The 23,555-nt window shown below is 50.2% G+C and overlaps 3 protein-coding genes across 5 annotated transcripts in view; 2 read left to right on the top strand and 1 right to left on the bottom strand.

Moving 5' to 3' along the window:
* The first annotated feature begins 67 nt into the window (after nucleotides 1-67).
* On the top strand, nucleotides 68-3,636 carry RRP7A (ribosomal RNA processing 7 homolog A). Its single transcript, XM_027664539.1, has 7 exons — nucleotides 68-164; nucleotides 333-475; nucleotides 706-831; nucleotides 1,102-1,225; nucleotides 1,846-1,943; nucleotides 2,361-2,559; nucleotides 3,070-3,636. The coding sequence occupies exons 1-7, from the start codon at nucleotides 113-115 to the stop codon at nucleotides 3,153-3,155; spliced, it is 828 nt and encodes a 275-aa protein (XP_027520340.1). The 5' UTR covers nucleotides 68-112; the 3' UTR covers nucleotides 3,156-3,636.
* Nucleotides 3,637-4,188: 552 nt separating this feature from the next.
* Nucleotides 4,189-13,580, bottom strand: SERHL2 (serine hydrolase like 2). Of its 3 annotated transcripts, none has more exons than XM_027664511.1 (12): nucleotides 13,514-13,580; nucleotides 11,884-12,104; nucleotides 11,699-11,812; nucleotides 10,572-10,613; nucleotides 9,802-9,821; nucleotides 9,526-9,600; nucleotides 8,679-8,788; nucleotides 8,327-8,406; nucleotides 7,954-7,988; nucleotides 7,122-7,198; nucleotides 5,579-5,672; nucleotides 4,190-5,266 (listed from the first exon to the last, which is right to left on the bottom strand). In XM_027664511.1, the coding sequence occupies exons 2-12, from the start codon at nucleotides 12,029-12,031 to the stop codon at nucleotides 5,150-5,152; spliced, it is 912 nt and encodes a 303-aa protein (XP_027520312.1). In that variant the 5' UTR covers nucleotides 12,032-12,104; nucleotides 13,514-13,580; the 3' UTR covers nucleotides 4,190-5,149. The 3 variants fall into 3 exon arrangements, with proteins under 3 accessions (XP_027520329.1, XP_027520312.1, XP_027520321.1); XM_027664520.1 differs by lacking the exon at nucleotides 13,514-13,580 and adding an exon at nucleotides 12,481-13,250 and having other exon boundaries at nucleotides 5,150-5,266; XM_027664528.1 differs by lacking the exon at nucleotides 10,572-10,613 and having other exon boundaries at nucleotides 4,189-5,266.
* Nucleotides 13,581-13,602: 22 nt separating this feature from the next.
* Nucleotides 13,603-23,555, top strand: part of NFAM1 (NFAT activating protein with ITAM motif 1) — a 54,511-nt gene continuing 44,558 nt past the window's right edge. The window contains exon 1 of the mRNA XM_027664429.1: nucleotides 13,603-16,142. The gene's annotated coding sequence lies outside the window, so the exon portion shown is untranslated. The remainder of the gene's footprint in view (nucleotides 16,143-23,555) is intronic.

The following is a 23,555-nucleotide window of genomic DNA, read 5'->3' as shown; positions in this document are numbered from 1 at the left end:
TCGGCAGGTGTTGCCCGGCCCGAGGGTCACGCAGCCGCCATTAGCAGTGCGGCGCCGCGGCTGAAGACTACATGTCCCGGCGGCCCCCGCGCCCGCCGCTCGCGGAGAGAAGATGGCGGCCGCCACGGAGCGCGTGGCGGGAGCGGCGCCGGCGGGTTACACGGGTGAGGGGCACAGGCGGGCACCGGGAGTGGGGCCGGCGGGACACACGCGTGAGAGAGCTCGGGGCAGCGGCGGGCACCGGGAGCGGGGCCGGTGGGGTACACGGATGAGGGGCCACCGGAGCGGGGCCGCGGCGACAGCGGCGTCTGTAACCGGTGCGTCCCTCGCAGCTCTGGCGGTGAAGTTCGGGGCGCGGCAGCGCTCGCCCCATTGCTTGTTGGTGAAGGAGCACCAGGTGCGGGAAGGGGCCGACACGGCGCACCCGCCTCGCCGCACGCTCTTCGTCCTCAACGTGCCCCCGTACTGCGGCGCGGTGAGTGGGGCTGGGGGTCGCACCGAGCGAGGGGGCGGCTGGAGGCCGAGGACCTCGCCGCGGGAGCCGGCGCGTCTCGAGGGTAGCTGCGGGCACAGGAGGCGGCGTGAGGCGGGGTATCTGCGGTCAGAGCCGCCCGAAGTGTGCTGCAGTCTGTGCGTGAGAGGGCGGGGAGGGGCGTCGCTCCTGCTTTGCTGTACCGCGTGTTCTCTCTTTCTCTCCGTGTCAAGGATTCTCTGTCTAGGCTGTTCTCCCGCTGCGGGCCTGTGCAGTCTGTGGACATCTGTGACAAGCCAGGGCCGGGAGAGAAAAAAGAAAAGCCGACGTCCAAATTCTTCAACCGCAAAACTATAACGGTAAAGCTCGGGGGGCAGAGGAATACTGGTGCTTTAGGGGGAAAAGATGGCAAGCACTGAGTGGTTCTGTTTGGAACATGAGATAAAGGCAGCCATTTCAGGGCATCGGGTGACATGATTACATATTTAAGTTTATGTTATCTTTTTTTCCTATCCCACTGCAATTTGTGGTTTGATTTTTATTTTGCTTTTTAATGTTATTTATACTGCAGCTCCATGCTGCATCACCAGTTTCCCCAATGTATCTGACTGGATGTCTTTTTCTTTTAGGGATTTCAAGTAGCATATGTGGTGTTCAGGAAACCATCAGGTGTCCAGGCAGCCAAGGCTCTGTCACAGGAAGGTCCCTTGCTAATATCAACAGAGACTCACCCTGTGAAAACCGGCATTAGCAGTACGTCAGCCCTAGCTATCTTTCTACTAGCTAACATTAGGAAAAAACTATGCTCATTACTTGCTGAATCCTACCCTGCATGTCCCATTTTGTACTAAGCTGGGAGATGTTCAGTGTTTTGTTGTCCTGCTTCTGTTATTGTACACAGGGTACAAATATGATTGTACTGGGTGTTGTAGTCTAGTCCAGTGACTGTATGGTAGAATGGGGTCACTTGGAAGAGGGCGTTTTCCTGACGTCTTTTCAGTATCATATAGATTCAGAGATACTGTCTGCATCTTGCCCTCAAAATGAAATCCAGACTTACTAACAGGTACCAGGTGTTTGTCAAGATGACAGCACTTCAGATACAACCCCTTGACAGGAACCCAGCCCTGAGTGTTGTACTCCTTGGGGTAGGGCTAGTTCACTTCTGCCAGGGAAAGTTGCAAACCTTGCCCATTGCTTATTGGCTGTGCCCTTGGCCACAAGTCGGTTGATCTGTGGCAGTGGGGAAGCTGAACAGAAATGGGAACAGAGTCCTTACCCTGTAGCAGTTCACTCTAGAGCTGCCCAAAGGCATCTCACTGGGGCCTGCTTCTAACGGCGGCTACTGCTGACCTGTGCCCTCTCTGTCCCAGAGTGGATCGCCAGCTATGAGGCTTCTGTCGTGGATCCGAAGGAGCTTAAGGCTGAGGTGGATGCCTACATGCAAGACTATGACAAAAAGATGGCAGAGGTGAGGCCAGGCTGGGGAGGGAACCCAGCTAAGTGGTGTCTTTGGGGGAGAGGAAAGGAAGAGAGATTTCTCAGTGCCCCAGTCACAGTGGAAAAGGCAGAGGGTCCCAGTGTTTGGCAGAGGTCTTTTACTCTCAGTACCTGGTGGGCAGTCAGGCCCTGGTTTGGTTTGCAACACCTGACTCTTCCACCCAGGCCTTACAACTGGTATCCACAAATAAAGTCCTGGCTGGCATGCAGTGTTATGACTGCAAGTTGAATACCTACACCCCTGGTGCCACACCTTCCTTTAAATCTTGTGTGGAAGCAGGAGCTCTAGCTTTGCATGTGTTTAAGCTAGGGCTGAGGGACCTGTGCATCAGGCTGGCTGGCAGCCCATCTGCATACACTGAGCTGTCTTACCCTCCTGTGTTTACAGGAAGAAGCCAAAGCAGCCAAGGAGGAGGGTGTTCCAGATGAGGAGGGCTGGGTGAAGGTAACGCGAAAGGGTCGGAAGCCTGGCCTGCCCCGGACAGAGGCTGCCAATCTGCGGGTGCTGGAGAAGGAGAAACAGAAAAGGGCCCGCAAAGAGCTGCTCAACTTCTATGCCTGGCAGCATCGCGAGACCAAGAGAGAGCGTGAGTGTCCAAGTCTCCTACCCCTGCCCATGTCTCTTGTCTCACACTGTGGCTCAAAGAACATCCTTCTTCCTTCCGCTGAAGGAAGCCTTCTGCTGAAGGGGAGGCTACATCCAGCTGCTGCTGAACAGCTGGCTGGATGGGTGCGATTGGCCTCACTAGCTCTTGAGAGGCCTCTTACCACCACCTGTCCTAGAAAGGGCTGCTGGAATATTTTGTGGGAGAGCGTGCAGGTCGTGATATTCCAAGATGTTTATTTAGTCTGCACGAAGGCAGTGACTGAAGGGAGAAAATATCCAGTTTCCTCCCCAAGAGGGAGCTGCAGCACTGCCGGAGGTGAAGGGCCAGAGCCCCGGCTTGGCACTCAGCCCAAGTGTAAAAGGACCTGCTCTGGGAAGTGTGTGTTTGCAGCTGTTGGAACTGAGCCCCTCCTGGTTTGTGGAAGTGAAGCTCCCAGGAGAGGGAGATCTGCTGCTCTCGTGTGACCTGTTCTCTTTTTCCATGTTTTAGACATTGCCCAGTTGAGGAAGAAATTCGAGGAGGACAAGCAGAGGATTGCATTGATGCGAGCCCAGCGCAAGTTTCGACCGTACTAAGTTATGCTGAGCTGTTCCTCAGGTGCCTGTGCTGGAGAGGATGGGAGAGATGCCTACTGACTCCATTTGCCAAAGGATTTCAAGGACTTGAGGCAGCTTTGGGTTGTCTCTGCCCTTGGATCTGAAACGGAGATCCCAGCAACTGCTTCTGGAGAGGAGTTCTTTTTACTTGCACCAGTATCCTCCTGCTCTCCTGGCTGTTATTTGGCCCTGTGGCACCACTTCCCAGGGTGCCCAGGTCAGGGGGGCTGAGGCACATTCTGTGACAACCTGTATCTCCCTGCCACCTCAGGCTCTCCTAAAGCTTGGTGAGAACTGGGATTGACCTAGCACAGCCTAGGGGGCAGAGAATGGCTGAAGAACTGTAAATAAACTGCTGCTATGTTCTCAAAACATGGGAATGCTTCTCTCTCCCACCCCAGTCTGCTGTGGGGAACAGCTTCTTGTGTGCTGGGCTGGCAGTAAAACTCATGGCTTGTAAGCTGGTGCTCCTTTGCACATTTTATCTGGGGATAAGGAGAGGAGGGAAGTGACTTCGGGAAAAGCCCAGCTGGAGAGATCCTTGTGACCTGTTGTCACAAGGAAAGATCAGTGGTTTGGTAAGTGCCCTACCACTTCCCTCAGTGATTCACTCCCTGGCAGTTCCCTCTCAGCCAGGTGTTGAGTTGCCCAGTCATCCACCTGTGCGTGGAGCTCTGCAGCCATATCTGGGCCATGGGAAATATCTGTTGTCCGGCACTGTTGCAAGAACAAGTGCCACTTCAAGCAGCCTGGCCTTGGAATGAGAAACCAGACTCTCCAAGGCCTGTATCCACTTAACTTGTCACTAGCCCACAGAAGGCAGGGAAAGGTGGCAGCAGGCACATCTAGGTGTGGATCGGTGCTTTTGTACTGCACATATAACATCTGTGCAGCTTTGGACTTGGTGACAGGTCACCCCAGCACACTCTATGATCGAAGTAACCTGCCCAGCCCCAGGCTTTAACATATTTATTTTACTGCCTGCAGCCTCAATGCAGGTGTGACTGTGAATGTAAGGTGGAAGTGCTGGTAAATTCCACAGAGCTGATTTAAAATGGATTTACCTTTTCCTGGAAAGCCCACTGCAAATACAGTTTGCAGTGCTTGTGTTGCTGCTTCAGTTGGCTTTTTGCATTAATTTAGCTGGGAGGCAGATTCTTAATATGCCCTATCTAAGGTGGACTGTATGTAAAAAGTGCTGCCTCCTAAGATATGTTTTAGCTGCTTGGGTGAGCATCCCAAAAGAGAAGGGAGGTTCGCTCTCCTATTGAATCAAGAAGATGGACTTAACATTAGGAGATTAATCTTTATTTAGGACAGAAATCATCTCTGCCAATTTTTCCATAATTAGTAGCTCTAGCTGCTTCGGCTAGAGGATTAGTGACATTCATTAAAATGGGCTTCTGTGCCCAGGTGAGCTCTTATTTAAGCTGACTTCTAAAAAAACACCAGCTCTCACAGTAGAACAAAGACACTGAGGCCCTCTGAGCTCAGGCCCCTATGGAAGTAAGTGGAGAAGCAGAAAACTTCACTTGTTTTTCATCAGGTTTAATCCTGGGAGCAGCCTGGCCACACCATCCTCAGGGAGGAGGCAAGATGAGTCACCTCTCTTGCAGTGTCAAAGCTGGTGCTGCTGCTGTCACAGAGGATGCCTCTGCCTGTATTCCTGCACTGTTTCAGGGTGCAAGTTTGGAACAAGCCAAACAAGCAAGGGGAAGGCCACTTTGGGCCGCCATCCCTGTACTCACAGAGCTGGGAGTAGGGATTCCTCTTCCCTTTGACAACTGAGATATTTTGCTCAGCTCTCCTTCAGAGGACCCCTGGCAGACATGCTTCCACTCTGCAGTGAGCTAAGCGCAGGAAAGAGTATCATGATGTGAGGAGTTGGATGTGAGGTAGGAATGGTGACAATTCTGCTGGAGCCTGCTTTTTAGCTCCCAGTTCTCCTGGACTGCTGCAGCCACTGGGGTTTCTTAGAGTCTAGCTCTAGTGTTCTGCGCTGTCAGGAAGTTGCTGATGATCCCAGACACCACCTCAGGCTCGTTCAGGTGCACAAAATGACTCCCAGGCACCTCGACTAGCTGGATGTGCTGGACAGAAGGGACACAAGAAGATGTAGACTGGGAAAGTGTTCCCTCAGGCAAACACTGCTTGCTGTGACACTCATGGGAAGGGGCAGGGGCAAGGGAGGCAGAACAGGGATGGGAGGACCAGGGAAGATCTAGGTCCAGAGGGCAGTACTAACTTGGGACTTCGGCAGGAGGGGCAAGAAGCGTGAGAGCTGTGCCCTTCAGGACAAGTCACCTACTGGGGGGTGTCCACCAAGGTGAGCTACTTCCCAGCTGCTGCTCCCAGGTCAGTGGCACACAGAGTAGAGATGCAAGGATGGTGTTTGCTCTCACCTCTTTGAGGGTAGACTCAAATGCCTCCCACAGGGCTTTCACAAAGTGATTTCTGCAGTGTAACTTGTGTGGTACCAAAAGTCCATCTTGTGATCTGAAAAGCAACAGCAAGGCTCAGTACAGCAGTGTGCCCCCATTTGACTTTGCTGAAACCCTGGGCAGAAGCAGTGTCCCCAAGACAGTGGCGGGGGGGAGGGTGGGTGTGACAGACCCAACTGTTCTTTCCAGGCTGCTTGTAAGCAGCCAGGTGACAGTGTCATACGTGGTAGTCAGAGCACAGCTTGGCTAAGCAGTTATTTTTTATCACACTATGTGTGTAAAACCTTGGGTGACTGCCTAGTCGTATCAGAGTGGAGACTGGTTAAATATTGTCCTCCCAGGGCTGTCTCCGTAACTGCTCTGAGAACATCATTCCCTGCCCCTGTTCTGTCTTCCTCCCTTAACTCTTTCCTTCCTTACAGTTTCCACATCTCTCCACTGTCCTTTTTGCCCCTCCATACTGCTGATTTAAACAGGGTGTGCCCTGCTTGGAGGGGGAGGTATGAAGACAGTTTCCCAGGAGAAGCCAGCAATAGACCTCCTGCAGAGCAAAGATCATGCTGTCTCCTACTGTGCTGCAGATGATGGGACAAGGTGACATCCCAGGTTCAAAGGCATGTACTCTCTGTGGCTTTGAGGACTTGGCCTTACCATGATGTTACATTTCTGGACAAGAAGGAATATCCTTAAGCTCTTATGATACTATAACAGGTCAGGGAAGCCAAAACTGCACCTCATTTCTTAACTGCTACCACTTCCTCTTGTTTTCTAGACAATCTTTTAATAGCACCACACAGGCCAAGGTAGCCAGAGCCTGCACACCTTGCCCTCCAAGGAGATGGGGAAAATGCAGAGGAGGACTCGCAGAACAAGCTCTGCCCAGGGACAGTTTAACAGCTTGTAGGGCTCTGCGCAAGCCACTGGCCATGTCCCCAGGGCTTCTTGCCCTGGGTACCACAGGGGAGAGCCCGAAGGAGCTCGGTCAGTCCAGGGGCTCCAGGACCAGCTGGAGGAGGTGGAGGCTACTGTAGTTTCACCTGTTTGCTCAGGCGAGAGGTTCTGGGGTCCGGAGAAGGGGGCAGGCTGGGTTGCTGTCCCTGAGGTAGAGTCAGCTCAGGAGGACAGTACGTTGGAGTGATGCTGTGGAGGGTCACATATTTGCCAGGATGGCCCCTTGCTGTAGGGTCAATGGGATCATGAAGCCAGGAGTGTGGGGAAGATGGGACAGGACTAGCATTTCCTCCCAGCTTTGCACCAGGGAGACCCAGTGCCAGGCTGGAAGGATGTTCCAGTTTCTCCTGCCTGTTCCAGGAGCCTGCCTAACACAGGGCAGTGGTGGGAAACTGGAAAATACTTCTCATATGTGAGGTTGTACTGTTGTGCTAACTGGCCAAAGATCTGGGTGACTGCTGTAGAGGAACGGGTAGTGGAGGACTCCTTCCTAGCCTTCATTTCTTCCACCAAGGGAGGCAGCAAGAGCTGGTTTGGCTTATGCCTCACTCACACAATGATGAGAACACGGTCCTGGATCTTCTGCAGGAGCTTCACGCACTGATCCACTGTGAGGGACTCTCGACTCTGCTGCAGGTGCAAAGAGAGGGACAGTGGCAGAGGTCAGGGACAGCAGCTGAGGGCAGAGGGTATCCCTAAGCCCTCCTGCTCTAGAGGCTCTGAAGGTAGAAGTAGCAGTGGCCCCAAAGCTTCCATGCTGGGACATGATAAGTGTCCAGAGCTGTGCACAGAAGTAGTTGGCTCTGCAAAGGCTCCTTCTGTCCAGCTGCATTCCAGGGCTGCCAACAACACTGCCTGCTGGGATGCAGCACATATGGGAATGATCTCATAGCAGAGAAAAGCTTTAAAAATCCTTTTACTAAAAAGGAGACAGTACACTACCCTGGCTTCCATATCTGGCAGTAGCACAGGTAGAAGAGGCCCTGTTTGCTCAAAAGTAGCACAAAACTATCAAAATATCAAATGTAAAGACTTTGCTCAACTCTCTTCCCCTTCTTATACGGGTCACCTGACAAAGAAGCTGACAGAAAGCATCCATCCATCTGCTGCCTGAAGAGTCATAATAGCAGGAAAATGTGGCCAGAGGCCCTGGGGCAGAGGAACTTCTAAAAAAAAAAATCAGTAACATTTTCCAGTGACTCTAAGTTGAGTCAATGATCAAGTGCAGGCTCTTTTAACAGCAGCATTTAAAGGAGACGTGGGAATTAGGGAAGCAGAAAGTAAATGGCTGGGTGAAGGCAGAGCCTGGGCTCACTGAGCAGGCCTCCACTATCTCTGAGTTTTCTGTAAGCTCAGGGCTCAGAAGTTAGAAGAGCAATGCTCACCATACGGGCTCTCATGTCTCTGTTATATACCAGCCCTGGAAAGAAAAACAACAGAAGGTTTTCATGTCTCACAGGAGCAAGAGTTGTTCTGGTTTTCCTCGCTTGTGGGGTCTGTCCAAGACTTTTTGAGATAGGGAAACAGTGTTAATTCAGATTTCTCCTTTTTTTTTGATTTATTTTCTTTAGCTGTTCCAGGACTCGAGCACCAATCCCAGTTGCTAGGAATGGAGAGGTCTGCCTCCAGACTTAATTGATCCCATTCAGGCTGTGTAAACTTGTAGCTAGGGCATCCTGTACTCTGCAGAAGACAATGGCTACTGGCACTAGTCCCTTCCCACACCCAACGCTGGCCCAGCACCACGCAGCCCCTCACCAGCGGGTGTCTCAGTTGCTCCTCGCTGCAGCAGGATTGCTCCACCCTCTGCTGTCAGATGGCTGTTCGCTTCTAAGAGCCTGGGGGAGACACGGCAGAGAGATAGTGCTGCCGGAAAAGGGAGGAAGCAAAACAAAAATGACATGACAAGGTGACAGCAAGCTCTCAGGCTGCTTCAGAAAGGAGCGGGATGAAGCGGCAGCTTCTGGCAGCAGAAGCAAAAGGTCTTCCTGAGATTCCACAGGAGGACTTGAAAGAGGAAGTGCAGGGACAGTTTCCCTTTCTCATTCTTGGAGCTTTAACTGTCAAGGTGAGGGCAGGCAGCAAATGAAGAGGAAAGATGGGGACCCACCTCTGCAATGCTGCTTCAGGGCTCCGTGCTTTGGGAGTTTGCTCCTTTGCCTCTAGACTCAGTAATCTGTCAATCACCCTCCGTTTAGATTTCAGCCATGCCTCAGTGTCCTGAAACACAGAGAGGGAGAGGAGTAACCCCTCTCTTCTGAATCATTTTACCCCCTATCAGCTGGTAGAAGAGGGAATTTCACCCTTCAACATCCCCCAGAACTGGTACCAGTTATGGATATCCTATTAAAAAATGCCCATTTCTGGAAAAAAGGGAACATCAGTACTGCTGTAATGAACTTACTTACTTTTTACCCTTACAACCTTTTCTAACTCTTCCTACCTCACTTCTGAGTTGAGGACAACTGTCCAAAATTTGGTATCTCTGACCCAGGGCTTCTGTCCCACTTCTGCCAACCAAAGCTCCAGCATCTGGTAGCAATGATGGCAAGTTGGGAATGTAGCTTTATGTCCTGCCAGGAACAGAAAAAGAAATCCACCAGTCTTGCACCTAGGTCACCCAACAAGCCACTGGCAAAAAGAAAACCTCAGCTGGCGGCTGCCTGGACAGAGGTTCCACTTCCCTTTGTACACGGGCACGGCACAGACAATTTTGGTGCTAAGGGACTGCATGATATGGAGCACTGCCAAGGGTCCTTCAAGGGCCACCCTAAGTAGGGACCTCAGTCCGTGCAACAAGGAGCAGATCAGTGCCTGCCAAAAGGAAGAGCCTGGGACTTGTGTGACCTGCCAGGAACTGGTCACATCAGTGCTTTCTCTGAACAAATGAAGCAAAGAAAAAAAACATCTATTTTTGTATTTAAAAAAAGTGAAGGGAAGGACACATGAAATCTAACCTCTGGAGCTAGCAGAAAGCCAAGACTTTCCAGCAGGATCAGCTTGTCCACCATCTCAGGATAAAGGAAGCAGAACTGAAGAGAGATGAAACAATAGGAGAAAGAAAAGCTGAGCACTGAGTGATGTCTTTATCCTGCTAAATGGAAGAGGGGGTCTGGGAAGGGTCTCTCCTCCCAAGATCCAGGTCCCACACTGTCTGTCTCTTCATTCCTCTCCCATTTGTTGTTGCAGCTGCAGAAATCACAAACCCCATGAAGAAATGATGCTTTACTCACCATTCCTGCCACAGCTCCTCCTGCGAAGGAGAGAAGGGTGCTCAGTTATGCCCAGAACAGCCCCCAGTAACAGAAATTTCCCTTCCCCACAGCAGGAGCAGCCTGAGAAGTAAAAATGCACATTGTACCACAGGACAAAGCCAAAGTACAGGGTAGAGCTCTCCCAGCAGGCAGGCTGCAGGCACAGAACAGGGCTGTTGGCTTGCTGTATTCCCCATCCTGTGCCATCCCCACCTCCCTCTCAGGCAGCAAAGGCCAAGGAGGAGTTACTAGTTAAAAGGGTATGGTGGGCAGGTCCTGTGAGCTGTGGCCAGAGCAGCCTTGGGGAGCAAACCCCATATCGTGGCAAAACCAAATCATGTTCCAAGCACAAAGGGGTGGAGCCTGGAGTCCAGTTCCCCTCAGCAAGCTTTATAGCCCACCAAGATGGGAATTCTGTTCCCAGGCTTTGTGGGGACCAGGGAGGAAGGCTGTGAATTCTCCTTCATAGACCACCCCTCTTTGCCCATCACTGTTCCTTCCCGAGGGTGGGGAAACGCCCACAGCAAGAGTTACCACTGTTTGTACCACAGGGTCTTGAAAGCAGAGGCATTTCAGACAAGGGCACGGATTTTTGAATCTTTTGAATTTTTTCCTTTTCAAGCAGGAACCTGGTACTTGACACAATATAATAAATATTCTAACCCAGCTCCTAGCAGCATGTCTTGTAAGTTAATTATCTACTCCTATTTCCATGAATCTCACAGCTTACAAGGACAAGAGCCACTTACCCATACTGTGACCCATCAGGGTGAACCGTCTCCACTGCAAGGCTAAGTGGCAACAGACAAAAACAGATAGTGCTGCATTAGAAACCAGAGCAGCAGCATCTTGCTGCTTCTCCACCAACATGGGCCCCTTCTCCCAGGAGGGCTTTTGCACTGGTTAATTGCTTCTTAATCCATAAACTAGGTGGCTAAGTAGCCCAATTTTAAAGAAAAAATGCATTCACCACTTCATTTTGTTGGTAGTTAAGCCGTGCAGCTCTCAAGCTCTCTGTATGTCAAACAAACTCCAGCAAATTCCTGTTCACTGCCAGACATGGGACTGGCAAGAAGCAGAGGAGCCTAACCAGGCAGCATCTGCTGGGAGACCTTGACAGAGCATCCTGCTGCAGGGCGTTCTGCAAGACAACTGAGGACACAGAACCAGGTCTGCTGCTTTGAGGAAAGTACAATTATTCCATGTGAAAATTCTCTACACCATTTAGCACATCAGGCTCTTCAGTCCATTTTTAGGGCACTCTGAGAGGCTTATAGGAAAATACAGCTTTTTCAGTTCTCCCCATCTGAAATATACCTCACTGAAAGATGAGTTTTACTCTCTGGAACATCAGAGAACTTCTAGAGGCTCTTTGTGTACAGAATAAGGGATGCAAAACTGCACGTGCCACAACCTCCTGTGAGATCAGCATACAGACAGTTACATCAGGAGTTATTAGGAGCACAAGACACTCTGGCTTTCAGATTTCTTTGTATGATACTAAAGCAAGCAGCAAGCTGCCATCAGAGAGAACCAGAAGAGTCTCCAGCTTACACCTAACACTGGTTAGAGGTCACTGGCTGCTTACAAAAAGTAAGTCTGGCAACACTATTTAGTTGCATCCACCACTTCACCACTACTGCTCTTTTTAATATAGAAACACTTGCTCCTCAGGGCTTACTGCCTCTTCCTCTAGCAAAACAGTGAGAAAGCAGGACGCTTATTCAGTCACAAAGCACTGGCTAACATCAAACAGGATAAGTAGGGGGAATTGATTCCTTCCTAGCAGTAAATGCTGCCTGCTTGTTGTAAGGAGCAGGAGCAATATAGCTCCCTCTGCACGAGCATCCCCTGAAGGGTCCCTTCAAATACCCACCGTCTGCCACACGGCGCACATCAGTCACATAATCCAGGAAATGGTAGGGGCAGCCAGCAGGTCGGTGGGATGAAAAACCATGGCCAGAAAAATCCATTGCCACATAATAGCAGCCTGAAAGGGAGAGAGTATAAGATGTGCAGCCCTGACACACAATAAGAGCCATCCTGATGAGCCAGACCTACCTCTGGGAAGCAATGGAATGAGCTTGTCAAAGGTGTTGGCATTGTCTAGCCAGCCATGCAAACACAGCACAGGATGTCCCTCCAAGGGTCCCCAGGCCTTGGCTGCCACGTGGCCCCAGGGTACAGGGAACTTCAGCTCTGAGAACATGCCCAAAATAGGGTCACCGGAGAGCCACGTGCTTAGGAGTAGGTCCCAGGGGTCTTGTTAATGGTCCAAAGCTCTGAGAAGAATAAAACAAGTCTTTAGTAACTCACCAGCCTCCTGTGGTCTTAATTAGCAGCTTGCTGATTTATAGCTCCCCATTCAACATCCCAAGCTGCCATTCCTGACTGCCTGTTTGGGGAATCCTCCTCCCAGCACGTACTAGCAATGTTCCTAGGAAGAAATAAGCTTTCCCTATGCAGGAGAAGAAAGCCTCCTCTCTGTCTCTGCAGCAGCTGCAACCCGACCAGAAGGCACAGGAGATCTGGCAAGAGGGAATCATGCAGAATTCCCCGAGTTAGCTGCAGTCAGCCAGGCACCTGTCCTGGACCAGAAAGACGGTTTGGGCAATGCTGCCTCCAATAGTAGACTGTTATCACCTTGTTCACTTTTACCTTGGTGTTTCTCATTCGCACCACCAGTCGGCACCTTCGAGAGAGCAGATGGCTCCGTGCCCCACAGCTGCTACCTGCCCGTGCACCCCTCAGGGCCAGGGACTGTGCATGGAACACAGGTCCACAACCGGCCAGGTGAACCTGCTCAACCTCAGACTTGTCTCATTACTGCTGATCTGCCAGGTAATCATGGAGATACAACTGACCTTTGCTCAACCCCCGGCTGTTGAGTGAACCCCCCAGCACTACCCAGCCTCTGGAGACCCTCCAATAGTGGTTTGAACACTTCTCCTTTACCCACAAGCCCTGGGGCCCCTTACAGACAACCTGACTATTCCCATCCCCAAGTGTCTCATGCCATATCCCCTATCTTGTGTCTCTACTCCCTTAAATAGCCCCCTGAGACTGCACTGCAATTAAATCACTCTACAGCAAGTCCTTCCTGAGCCCATATCTCTCTAACGCATGAGGACAGAGGGGTTAGGCTGAGAGGGGAGGCTGCTGTCAGGGCCCCGATGGTCCCAATCAGCCAAACCTGGGGCTCTCCATGACCCTGTTTAAGCTCAGCCCAGGACCAGCCCCAGCAGTGCTGCAGGAGTGCCAGTCTCCACCAACAGCACCCTCCCTCAGGAACCGTGGCCCTGCCTGCTGATCACGGGGCTGTATCTGATTCCAGCTGCCCTCGCCGGGCCAGATCCTGACAACCAACCGCGGGCTGACTTCCCGGTGTGACCGCGGACCTGCCCCTTCCTGATGATCTGGGCTCCCGGCAGAGCCTGATCGCCCTCCTCGGGCAGCCCTGCCAGGGCCCGCGGGGCTCCGGCCCTGGGGTCCCCCCGGGCCCGGGCTGGGGCCTCCCCAGGAGGGCAGGAGGCGCCGCTACACCCGGACTTTCGCCTCAGGGCGCCCTGGAGGGCGCGGTCCCGACCCCGGGGAAGGGCTGCCCGGGGACCGACACCTGCCCGGCGCCCAGACCGACCCCGCAACGCTGCGGCCGCCCCTGCCCCGCTCCCGGCCCCCGGCCCCCTCCTACCGCTCCGTGAGGCTGAGCTGAGGCGGCGGCAGGAGGGCTCGGCCCGGCGGCAGGGCAGGGCGGGCCGGCCCGGCTGCACCGCCCCGCTCCCCTCCCCGCGGCAACCCGGCCTCTGCCCCCGCCTGTGTTTGGATCAGGCTCAGTGAGAGTAACCAGAAGTTAACGAAGTCTGTGGGGTCTGAAGCTGAAAACAACCTCCTGGGCATGATAGGGACGAATCAAAATCAGGGAGGTACGGCTGCATCCCTGACTACCTTCAGAAGACACATTACTGACAATAGAAACTGCCTGTACTGTGGTGACACAGTGTGAGATGTTTTAACTCACCCAGGACTTCATAATGACATCAAACAGGCTCAGTGCTTGACACCGACACTGAACTTCTGTCGCTCTCTGATAGAGAGACTCTTCTGAACTCCTAACACTTGCTGGAATCATGTTGCTCCAGGGACAAGAGTCACCTTCCCATACTGTGACCCATTGCAGTGAACTGACTCTACTGCAGGGCCAAGCTGCCACAGATACACAGTGGACAGCACTGCCTTAGCCGCTCTGTTCCTCTTCTGCAAAAACAGACCCCTCTCAGATGGAGAGGTTTCTATATAGTTTTCCTCCTTGGTTGCCCAGAAAGGTGATGGCTGCACGGACCGAGTTTCAAGAAAGTCAACACCCAAGTATGGCTGTTTGCATTCCCTCCAACAGTCAGTCTGCTAGGCCTAATGCAGACCACAACCATTTCTCTTCAGTCAAGGTCTCTGAAGTCAAAGGAAGCAAAGTCAAATTGCGTTGTGAGCAGTGGCACACCTTGCTGAAACAGTTGGAGAGAGCATAATGAATGTCTGTTCGTAGGGACTCATTTTTATACTGATAATTGAAAGCCCTCTGCTCAGTTCAGCAAATCAGTCTCCTAAATTACACAATACATTTTCAGAACAGCCTAAAAAGCTTGAAAGAAACCAGTGTAGAAGCTTACAGCCCTGTTTCTCCTGCCTAGCTCAAACTCATCCTGGCAAAATAGGCTCTGCACCACAGCAGTTGAAAGGTAACCTTGGGGACCCATTACTGAGAAGAAATAAGAGTGCTATGCAGCTCACAGCCTCCCCTCCAGGTGAGCCATTAGAAAGGAAATCAGAACATGACTTTTTACAGGTTTGGAAAGTCCAGCGTATTGCTTTTTCTTAAGCCTCTATAGTGGAGGAGTGGGAAAGCAGACTACAGGTGCTGGGGAGACTACAAGAGGGAGAGAGGCCACAGTACCTTCTATAGTTTCTTTCCTGCAACTGTCAGACGTGGGTGGCTGATTACAAAAGGTGAAAAGTGAGAAACAGTTTGGCAGAACAGATTTGTGGAATGAATTCAAGAATCAATCACTGTGGCTGTTAGCAGAGGGCATGGCCCTCCTGTGCATTGTAGGAATTTCTTCGAAAGAAGCCATCAGAAGGCAGCATAATTGTTAGGCAGTGGCTGCTGCTAGGCTTGTGTTTCTTCAGTCTGTGGCATGACTCTTGAGGAACAGGACCCTGTGTCATGAGCAGGAGTTATGCAGACTCTTTGCACAAACCTCAGAGGTTGATGGAAAAACAGGCCATGGCCAGGAAAATCCATTGCCACTCATGAGCCAGATCTGCTTCTGGGGAGCAGTGAAATGAGCCTGTTGAAGGTGGTGGCATTGTCCAGCCAGCCATGCAAGCACAACGCAGGTTATCCCCAGGCCTCAGCTGCCACCTGTGTTTGGGGCATTGGGAACTTCACCTCTGAGAACTTGTATCCACAAGCAACATCCTCTGAGTGTTAAATGCTGGAGCTGGTCCCAGGGAGCTTGTTAACAGCCAAGAGTTCTGGACAGAACTTGTAGGTAGGTGGTAGTTACCTGTCAGTCCTGACCTCTACCTAATACCAGTTTTTGGACACAAGCCTTGTTTGGGATAATCCTGGTGTAAATGTTTGACCTGGTGGTATATGCATCACCACCCATAGGTCTTGGACTCTCTCCTCCACCACGCTGGGCTCTCTCTCCGACTCCAGCAGCCAGTAGGATCTGGTCTCTCATTGCTTTGGGTCACAGAGATGACTCTGGGGCTCAGGTGGGAATAATGCATTCTCTAGTGAATGCATTCTCTAAGACTCCTGTGACCTGCATCCTAAATCACTTCCGGTAGGAGGCTCCATCATCAGTCACCTCAGGGAAAAGGAAAAATTCCTCACAGAAATTATCAGGAATAAGTGATTTCTGAGAGAGCTCCAAGTGGAGGAAGTTGCACTGGGATGTTCCCTGGACCTTCCCCTCAGTGGCAGGACTGTCATCCTATTAGCCAAAGCCAGATTGTGGAGTTGTCCTCCAGGTCCCTCATGCCTTCTCTAGCAATGTTACTCACCCCTCTGACAGAGCAGCTCAGCATCTCACAAGAGTGTGCATCTGCCCCTGCACAGCCTGGAAAACCAAGCCCCAAGGGAAGGGCCCTATGCAGGATGCACGGCAGAATTTGGATGGCTCACAGAATTCATTCTGCTGCATCTACTTCTATGAAGTGCTGCAGGCTACTGCAGTGGAACTGTTGCCTGTGGAGGACCAAATTAGACTCCATCTGGAAAGGTGCTGAGGCGTTGGCTGGGCTGCACTGGGCTGGTGGTAAGAAAGGCTGGTTTTGCATAAAGAACTGGGAGTTAGTTTGAGATATCCCATGTGCTTAGCAAAGGATAATTTAACCTCTATATCCTTGCAAAGGAGCAGGAGACCTGCAAGGATGAACTCTGGGGCACGCAAAGCTGTTATGCTCCACTGACTTGCAATAGCATTGATCAGTTTGTGCTTGCTGCAGATCTGGTGAGGAAACTTTAAGTACAGCAGATTGATTGCTACCAGGGGACAAATTCCCCATAGCTGGTTGGATTTAAACACTGAAGTACTGACATATTGATCTATTTATGTTGATTTATTAGTAATAGTCCTGTACCCCAAATCCTCTTGTGCAAGTAAAAAAACCCCACACTATTGGTAGCTTAACTGATTTCTTTCAGAGGATATATATGGGACACACCTCTATATAAAGCCCCACGTTGTGAGCATATGCTGCAATCTATAGTGGGCAGGATAATCAAAGTGATCACAGGGCAGCATGTTATCATGCAACCAGCTCCAACATGCTGGCTCACATCCACAAATCTTGCTTGCCTTGGAGATGGTCCCAAGAAATCTTAAGGGTTTAAATGGGCTGCCCATGTGGGAAGAGCCGAGGTAGGATATGAACATTCCGCCACCCCTGGGCTCTGTTGGACAGCAGCAGATCCATCCAGGTACTTCGCGTGGTGTATTTTTTTCTTCGGTTTTCCCTAATTTCTTGTTGAATTTCATTTATGTGAATTTCTGATGACTGAAAAAGCCACTGACATATTAAGAGCAAAAAAAGTTGTGATGGTTTCAGCTGGTTTCTCTTCCCTTGCTCCAGTCCTGTTGCGCTCCTTGTTCCAGAGCTCTCCAGCTGTGCAGAAAGTGGGAGAGACATATAGATGCTGGCTCCCACCCACCACAGTCTGAGGCCAATATGATAGTTTAAATGGAAATCTTTGTTTTAAGCCAAGCTATGAGTGGTTGAAAAAGTGGAGTACCTCTACTCCAGGGATTAACCTGCAGCATAATTTGGATAGTGGGGCTGCTGGAGTGTTAAATCATCCACACATGAACCACCACCATTCAGCTGGAAGCAGCCCTAGGCACACACCATGCATCAGGTCCAAGTGGTGTACATTTGCATCACTTCATTTGCAACTAATGAAATAGCTAGAAACATTTATTGCATATAAATTATATATGAGCTTTTATCATACAAATAAACTCTTTCCAGTTTCAGCTTTCCATTTCCTCATTAATCACAAAGTCTATTACATTTGGGACAGATTCAGGAGTGTCTGCTGGTTCCCATCCCCTGGGCCTGTTTTGGTTAACTCAAGAGGTGAGCTACTCTCCAGATCTCTACAAAGCCCATACACACCTTTAGAGTATGCACCTATTCTAATGTATGAAGTGGTAGGGGAAGCAGAGAAGTTTCTCTCCAGCTCTTGTCTAGAATTAAACTTCTTTCACTTGGAAAATCTGACAGATTCTCCATAGGCTGAGATGAAATAACAGCAAAAACCATAAGTAATCTGACACTTGTAATTACAGGCCTACCAGCTCCTTATTGACCTCAGAATAAGGAAATAGCACATACTAGGAACATTTAAAAACAAGGGAAGAGTTCTAGTTAACAGTAAGTCTCATGTGTTTATGGAAAAGAATTCATAAAACTGCTTGGGAACTTTTTGAGATGTAAGTTATAGGTTTGGGTTATGGATTTGACTGACAAATGTAAAAGCTGTTGAAGTAACAGGGCTCCAGCAAGGAAAGTGACACAGTCTTACACCGTATTTTGATTTTTAGAAAACGGGAATGATACAAAATCAACACATTTTGTAGTAATAATTGATTAGATAGTGAGTGTCAAAATGCTAAAGTTGATACAAGCGTGTAACAGGTGTTTTTGAAACAGCCCAATGGTGAGTTGCTCCACCCAGCCCACACTTTTGGTCTGGCAGCTCTGTTTGTGGAAGTGACTCTGGCAAAGGATTGACTCACGATGTAGGAGCAGCTGAGTGTGAGCTCCCAGTGCAGTCAGAAAGGCTAATTCCATTCCAGATGTATAAGCAGGGAATGCAGAACAGGTGTAATGAGATTATATTGCAGGAGATTATATTGTGTCTGCTAATTCCATGGATGTGATTAGTGGTGTGAAAGAATTCCCAGTTTTGACATCTATGATTCAATGAGGAAGGTAACAAGTTGGAGAGGCTTCCTGCAAGAACTCTAAGCCCTGTTAAGGAGTTGGAAGACATCTTATGGGGGATAAACATTTAGGACCGTTATGATCAAAGCATAAGTATACCTATGTAGTGTTACATTTTTGCTCCTCCAATTGCCACACTGCCTAACAATGGTACAAGAAAAAAACAGTCTAGAGATGAGGCATGCGTTTTATAATGGAGAAAAGAGTTAAATACTTGAGCAGTTTACTTAGGGTGCTGGCAGCTTCCCAAACACTGGCAGTTTTTTAATGAAGATGGGATGTTTAACAAAACAACAATGATTAATGTGACAGAGTCCTTTGTCCTGTGATCATCTGGAAAGCAGAATGGTTTGGAAATTCGTCTGGTGCAACAGACACTGCTATCAGATGGTACTAGCCTGCAGTGCTTCTACTACAACCGCTCCCAAAATTATAGCCCTTACATTTTATGTAGTTTTATTTTATTTAGGGGCTCAATTTCCTCAGCTGAGGAAGCCCCTGCTTCTAGGTCCAGCAATGACTTAGGAACCTTCTGCTGTGGGGTCTGTATCTTGGATTGCTCTCTGTGCTCCTCTGGGGTGGCCTCTCATGGCTGTTTTTGTCTGCTCTGGAGAAATGCCTGAAGTGAGTGAACTCAGTGCCTGTGTCCTGTGAGTGGGGTTCAGCATCACCACTCATCTCAGTCTGAGGGGACAAATCTGGGGAAGCATGGGCAGGACTGAGGCTACGTGATCCAAGTGAAGGATTCCGAATGGAAGGATTTGGGCAAGGTCCACCAATTTTGGACAACTCTCCACGAACACATCCTGAAAATGTGGGATAACAAGGAGAGGCAATAGGCCTCAATGACACAGTGAAATCCTTAACTGAACTTCTACCTCCATGTCTGGTGGGCAGCAGTGTTAGGAGGAGTTAACCTTAGTCCGTCATGGATTTATGGGGCCACAAAGCCTCAGGGAGCTCACACCTGAGTCCCTTGGTGCAGCGAGCTGGTTCCTCATTTCCTCTGTCCTGGCTCATCCTATTACTGCTCTAGTGTATTTGACATACAGGGCAGATTCAGAGATGAGGGAGCAGTTTGCCATGCAGTTATAAAAGACTGTTTTCTCTGCAGCTGCTTAAATCTGACCTAAATACCTTCCAGATTATGCAGCCTGGTGCTTTGTTTCAAAACCTAGAAGGTCACTGTCTGCTGGGTCTTCCTCCCTCAAGTGAACCGGGGGCATGTACTGGCAACGAGTGAGAACTCGTGTTCTGCCGCGGCTATGGGGGAAAGCCAGAACAGCAGAGGGTGTTGCGGTCTGGAACGAAGGCGCATCGGCAGTGGTGTGCGGGGTGCCCACCCTCCAGCCCTCTGCGACGCAGCGTCGCTGGGCAGGGGAGCGCTGCAGCCCCGAGCCGGAGCTGGCAGCCTGCAAGCAGCGGCACACGGCTCCCCGCAGCCGCGCTGGGTCACTTCGCTCTGGGCAGCCCCTGCATCTTCGCTTTCCTGGAAAGCAGCTTCTCTTCGTTACTGAGAAGAGCCCTGCTCTGGCAGGGGAAGGAGGGGCCTGGCCACCGCTTCACGCAAAGGGGCCACTACTTGTGCTAATTTTTCTCATAACAGTGGAACTAATACAGCATCTGTTCGCTGGAAACCACAGAAAGCTGTTTTTGTTTGTTGGGGGGGTTTTGTGTGAGTTTGTTTGGTTTTTTTTTCCTGGAGGGAGCAGAGGGAGGGGGTTGGGGGATTTTCCTGTGTTGGTTTTGTCCTCCTGGCTTTCTCTTTTTCTGTTGTTGCCTGGTTGGTTCTTTTTTTTCTTCTTAGTGCTTTGCTGTTATCACCTCCTAAAAGGAGGCTTTTAGCAAGTTAAGAGAGGGACCACCTAGAAAGGGAAGGAAGGGTCAAAAGGGAAAACCAAACAAAGAATGAATGCTTTTACATTTTGTACTGTTTGCAGGATGGATTTGCAGCACATCAGGAGATGATGGCAGTCATTTCCTACCCACTCCCCAAGCATCTTTCCATCCTCCTCTCTGTACAAAATCTCATGCATTGCCTGCATCACCTCTCATGCCAGGGTACCTAGGCCTGCACTGTGCTTTCTTCTCTCTCTTTCCTTTCCTACTTGGCGGGAACCCCCCAGGTTATGTCTGAGCCACTTGGTCAGCTCCATCCTCACGGCAGCTTCACTTCCCACTCACATCCCAGCCAGAAAGCCAATGTCCACACCAGCGCACAACACCACGTTTGGGTCTGGCTGGAGGCCCAGTAAGGCACCGAGATCCTAAGTAATTGGTCACCTGTCATCTGGAAATGATGCTCCAGCCCCAGCTGAGCTTCCATTCACAGGTTTGCTGGCTGAAGGGCAAGGCAGTACTGACATATGTAACACATTACCCATCTCTCCTCTCCTGTGCCCTCCATGTTCTCCTTTTTTTTTTTTCTATATCGCTTTTCCTTTCTTCTGCAGATTTTCAGTGCTTCATTATTTCCACCCTAGTTCTTTCACCTCTCCCCTCCTCTGGGCCAATGTTTGACTTTCGCTTTCCCAGAAAACCATCTCTGTTCAGTAGTTTGCAGTGACCTGCTCCAAAATACCTTTCTTCTTCCCACACACCCCAAACTGACAGGAGTAAATAGGCAGATTGTGGCTCTTTCTACCTTATGCAGGCTGTAAGGAATCTGCACGCTGAGAAGGAGCAAAGCTGTCAGGGTGTTACTGGCTCTTGGGCTGTTGGATATCAACATCTTAAAACTTACCGAAGACTTGGGGCTCACTGAAGAACAAGCAGAGAAATGTTACAAAGTAGAACTATGATCCAAAGGAAGAATGAACTCAGACCTACTGCCCTCGGCAGTGGGACTTCAAACATAACTCTGGAAATGGTTCATTTTGTCAGCAACTGTACCAATTAATGCTTTCATGTTTCTCAAAGTTTTAGTATTGGGGACAGGAAAAAAAGAGGGGTAGGATAAAACTTGTAAATCCCAAGAACAAATCCTGGTGCCTTCTTGGGAGCTATTCCTCATCATGCTGTCATCAGCATCCTGGGCACATCAGAAACCCTGTCTTTAGGATGGATCCAGCTTTCTCCAGCCAGGTACTATAGGGCAGTGTTCAAAGTGAGTTGCTCATGGCAGGACCATTAGCCTGCCTGTATCCTCATGGTCATTACACAAAGCCTTTCAGGCTAGTATCCATGCCCTGAAAGCAGTTGGGGAAAAAATAATCAATCTAGTGGTGTGACCATGGGTAGTCTCTTGGTTATAAGGAATTTACTTGTATTACTTTAGCTCACTAAAAGACAGGATTTGTTTTTCCCCTTAAACACATCCAAGCTTGGTTTCAGGCTTGCAGGAAGAAATGCAGCGCTAGAAAGTCTGTACTTGTGCATGATTTTGTTGCCATCTCCTCTGCTGTGTCACAGGACAAAAAGATACTTTAGCACCCTTGTGTTTTCCAGCTGTAATGAAGCCGCTTCAGAGGTACGTTGATCCTGAACACATTTGGAACCCTGTGAGCCAAGTCTGAGTTTTGGAAAATTGTGGTCAATGGTGCCATCGTGACACGTCTCACCAGCTTTTATTGCTGAAGAGGATTGCTGCAATACGCTTCCGCTGTAACTGCTGCAAGGTCACGGTTTCAAGTGGATGAGAGAAATATGAGCGAGACCCACAGACAGTCTCAGAGCAGTGAGGCTGGATGTTAACTTTTCATAGAAAAGATGATGAGGAAGAATAAAAGGCAGAATTAGACCGGTTTAGGCAAGGTGGCTGGTAGAGTCTATGAAGTCACCCAATAAATGCTATAAATATCCACAGAGGGAAATGGACTCCCTGCTAGGCAACCGTAAAGCAAACCACAGGATATTTTTGAAGCTGCCATCCAAAAATACAAAGAAAAGTGTGACAAGTCTATTTAAAAACCAAAAATGGAACAGATGAGCACTTCATCCCTGCCGTGATTTAGAGCTCCAGTGGCAGGTCCTCCCACTGAAGCCTCTGTGAAAAAGAATGAAGTGCTTTGCCCAGATTCTTATGGAAGTTCAGAAATTCTTCTGTGGTCAGCAACATCTTCATGCTTGGTTGAAAGAAAAAACAAGGACTGATGTCTCAACGCTCAGTGGAACTTCTGGCAAGGCTGAGGATGAGATTCAGTGGTGTGTTTCTGACTGCTTTGTGCTCCCTATCAATGCCAAGCAGTTGTAAAGCTTTGTCTGCTGCTCAAGCTGGAGTTACAGCTGCTTTGCATCACTAAGCTGGTACAGAGCAGCCAGAGCATGTCTGGTTTGGGGTTTGCATAGAGCCTTTTCAACAGGGCAATTCACCTGGCGTGTACACACCAGGGAATGCGTGCAGCAGGCTCGGCGGCATCTAGAGCAAGTATTTTGGTGAGTGAGAGCTCCTGTGGTGCAATCAAGTCTCAGCCTCATTGCAGGCTAGGCCTTTAACTGTGGGGTTTATACTGAATTCCAAAGGTTTATCTTTTCTCCTATTACATCTACTCTCTCTGAGCAGCAATATGCTTATGGTATGCAGCATGTGGTGCACTATTTATGTTTTACATCGTAATATTTTGGTGTAGTTGCCCATTTTTCCGTAATTTCCAGTATTTTCATTTGACCCACCAAAGCAATAGCGGCTGTTGTAGGCATGCTCCTCAAGCGTGTGCTCCACCGCTACACAGGCTGTGCTGCCAGGGTGCTCGGTGCTCTTCTGGAAGCTCCTGCATGCCGGAGAGGAGCTGAGAGAACGCTGGCAGGGAGGGCCGGGACAGGCTCCCCGTTTTCCGCTGGTGTAAAGAGCCTTAGTTTGATGGCTCTGCCCGCCCCGGGCCTGTGCGTCACCCCTCGGCCCTGGAAACAGCCCCTTCCCCGGAGCTTTTGAGCTCCGATGCCCCAGCCCCGTGCTGGAGGGCAGCTGATGGTGACTGGGAGGAGGGGCAGAGCCGCGGTCCCCGCCGCCGCCTCCCCGGGCGACACGTGGCTCCAGCGGGTCCCGGGGCTGGTGGATGCTGCGGTGCTGTCCCGGTGGGGCTCCTCTCAGTCTGCAGCTGGGAGGCTTTCACAGAATCTTTCTTTTTCTTTTCTCTCTCTCCCCTCAACGCTCCAACTTTTCTTTTAAAAAAAAGCCAAACAAACCCCAACTTTTTTCTTCTTTACTTTTTTTTTTTTTTTTCGCCTTGCAAGAGCCACGCCGTGGAAACACGGGGTGGTGGAGGAGGGAGAAACCCCTCCCC

The sequence above is a fragment of the Corapipo altera genome, unplaced genomic scaffold (genome assembly GCF_003945725.1).
Source record: "Corapipo altera isolate COAL_440 unplaced genomic scaffold, ASM394572v1 1, whole genome shotgun sequence".
In the NCBI taxonomy this organism is placed as follows: domain Eukaryota; kingdom Metazoa; phylum Chordata; class Aves; order Passeriformes; family Pipridae; genus Corapipo; species Corapipo altera.
The sequence above is the reverse complement of the archived record's forward strand: the minus strand, read 5'-3'. Positions and strand labels throughout refer to the sequence as shown.

Coding starts and splice junctions, on each gene's coding strand:
- RRP7A (XM_027664539.1), top strand. CDS start 113: ATGGCGGCCGCCACGGAGCGCGTGGCGGGAGCGGCGCCGGCGGGTTAC. Junction 1,226..1,845: donor TGTGAAAACCGGCATTAGCA/GTACGTCAGCCC, acceptor TCTCTGTCCCAG/AGTGGATCGCCAGCTATGAG. Junction 1,944..2,360: donor ATGACAAAAAGATGGCAGAG/GTGAGGCCAGGC, acceptor CTGTGTTTACAG/GAAGAAGCCAAAGCAGCCAA.
- SERHL2 (XM_027664511.1), bottom strand. CDS start 12,031: ATGTTCTCAGAGCTGAAGTTCCCTGTACCCTGGGGCCACGTGGCAGCC. Junction 7,199..7,953: donor GAGACATGAGAGCCCGTATG/GTGAGCATTGCT, acceptor TTGCACCTGCAG/CAGAGTCGAGAGTCCCTCAC. Junction 5,673..7,121: donor GACCGTGTTCTCATCATTGT/GTGAGTGAGGCA, acceptor GTTGCTTTTCAG/ATCACAAGATGGACTTTTGG.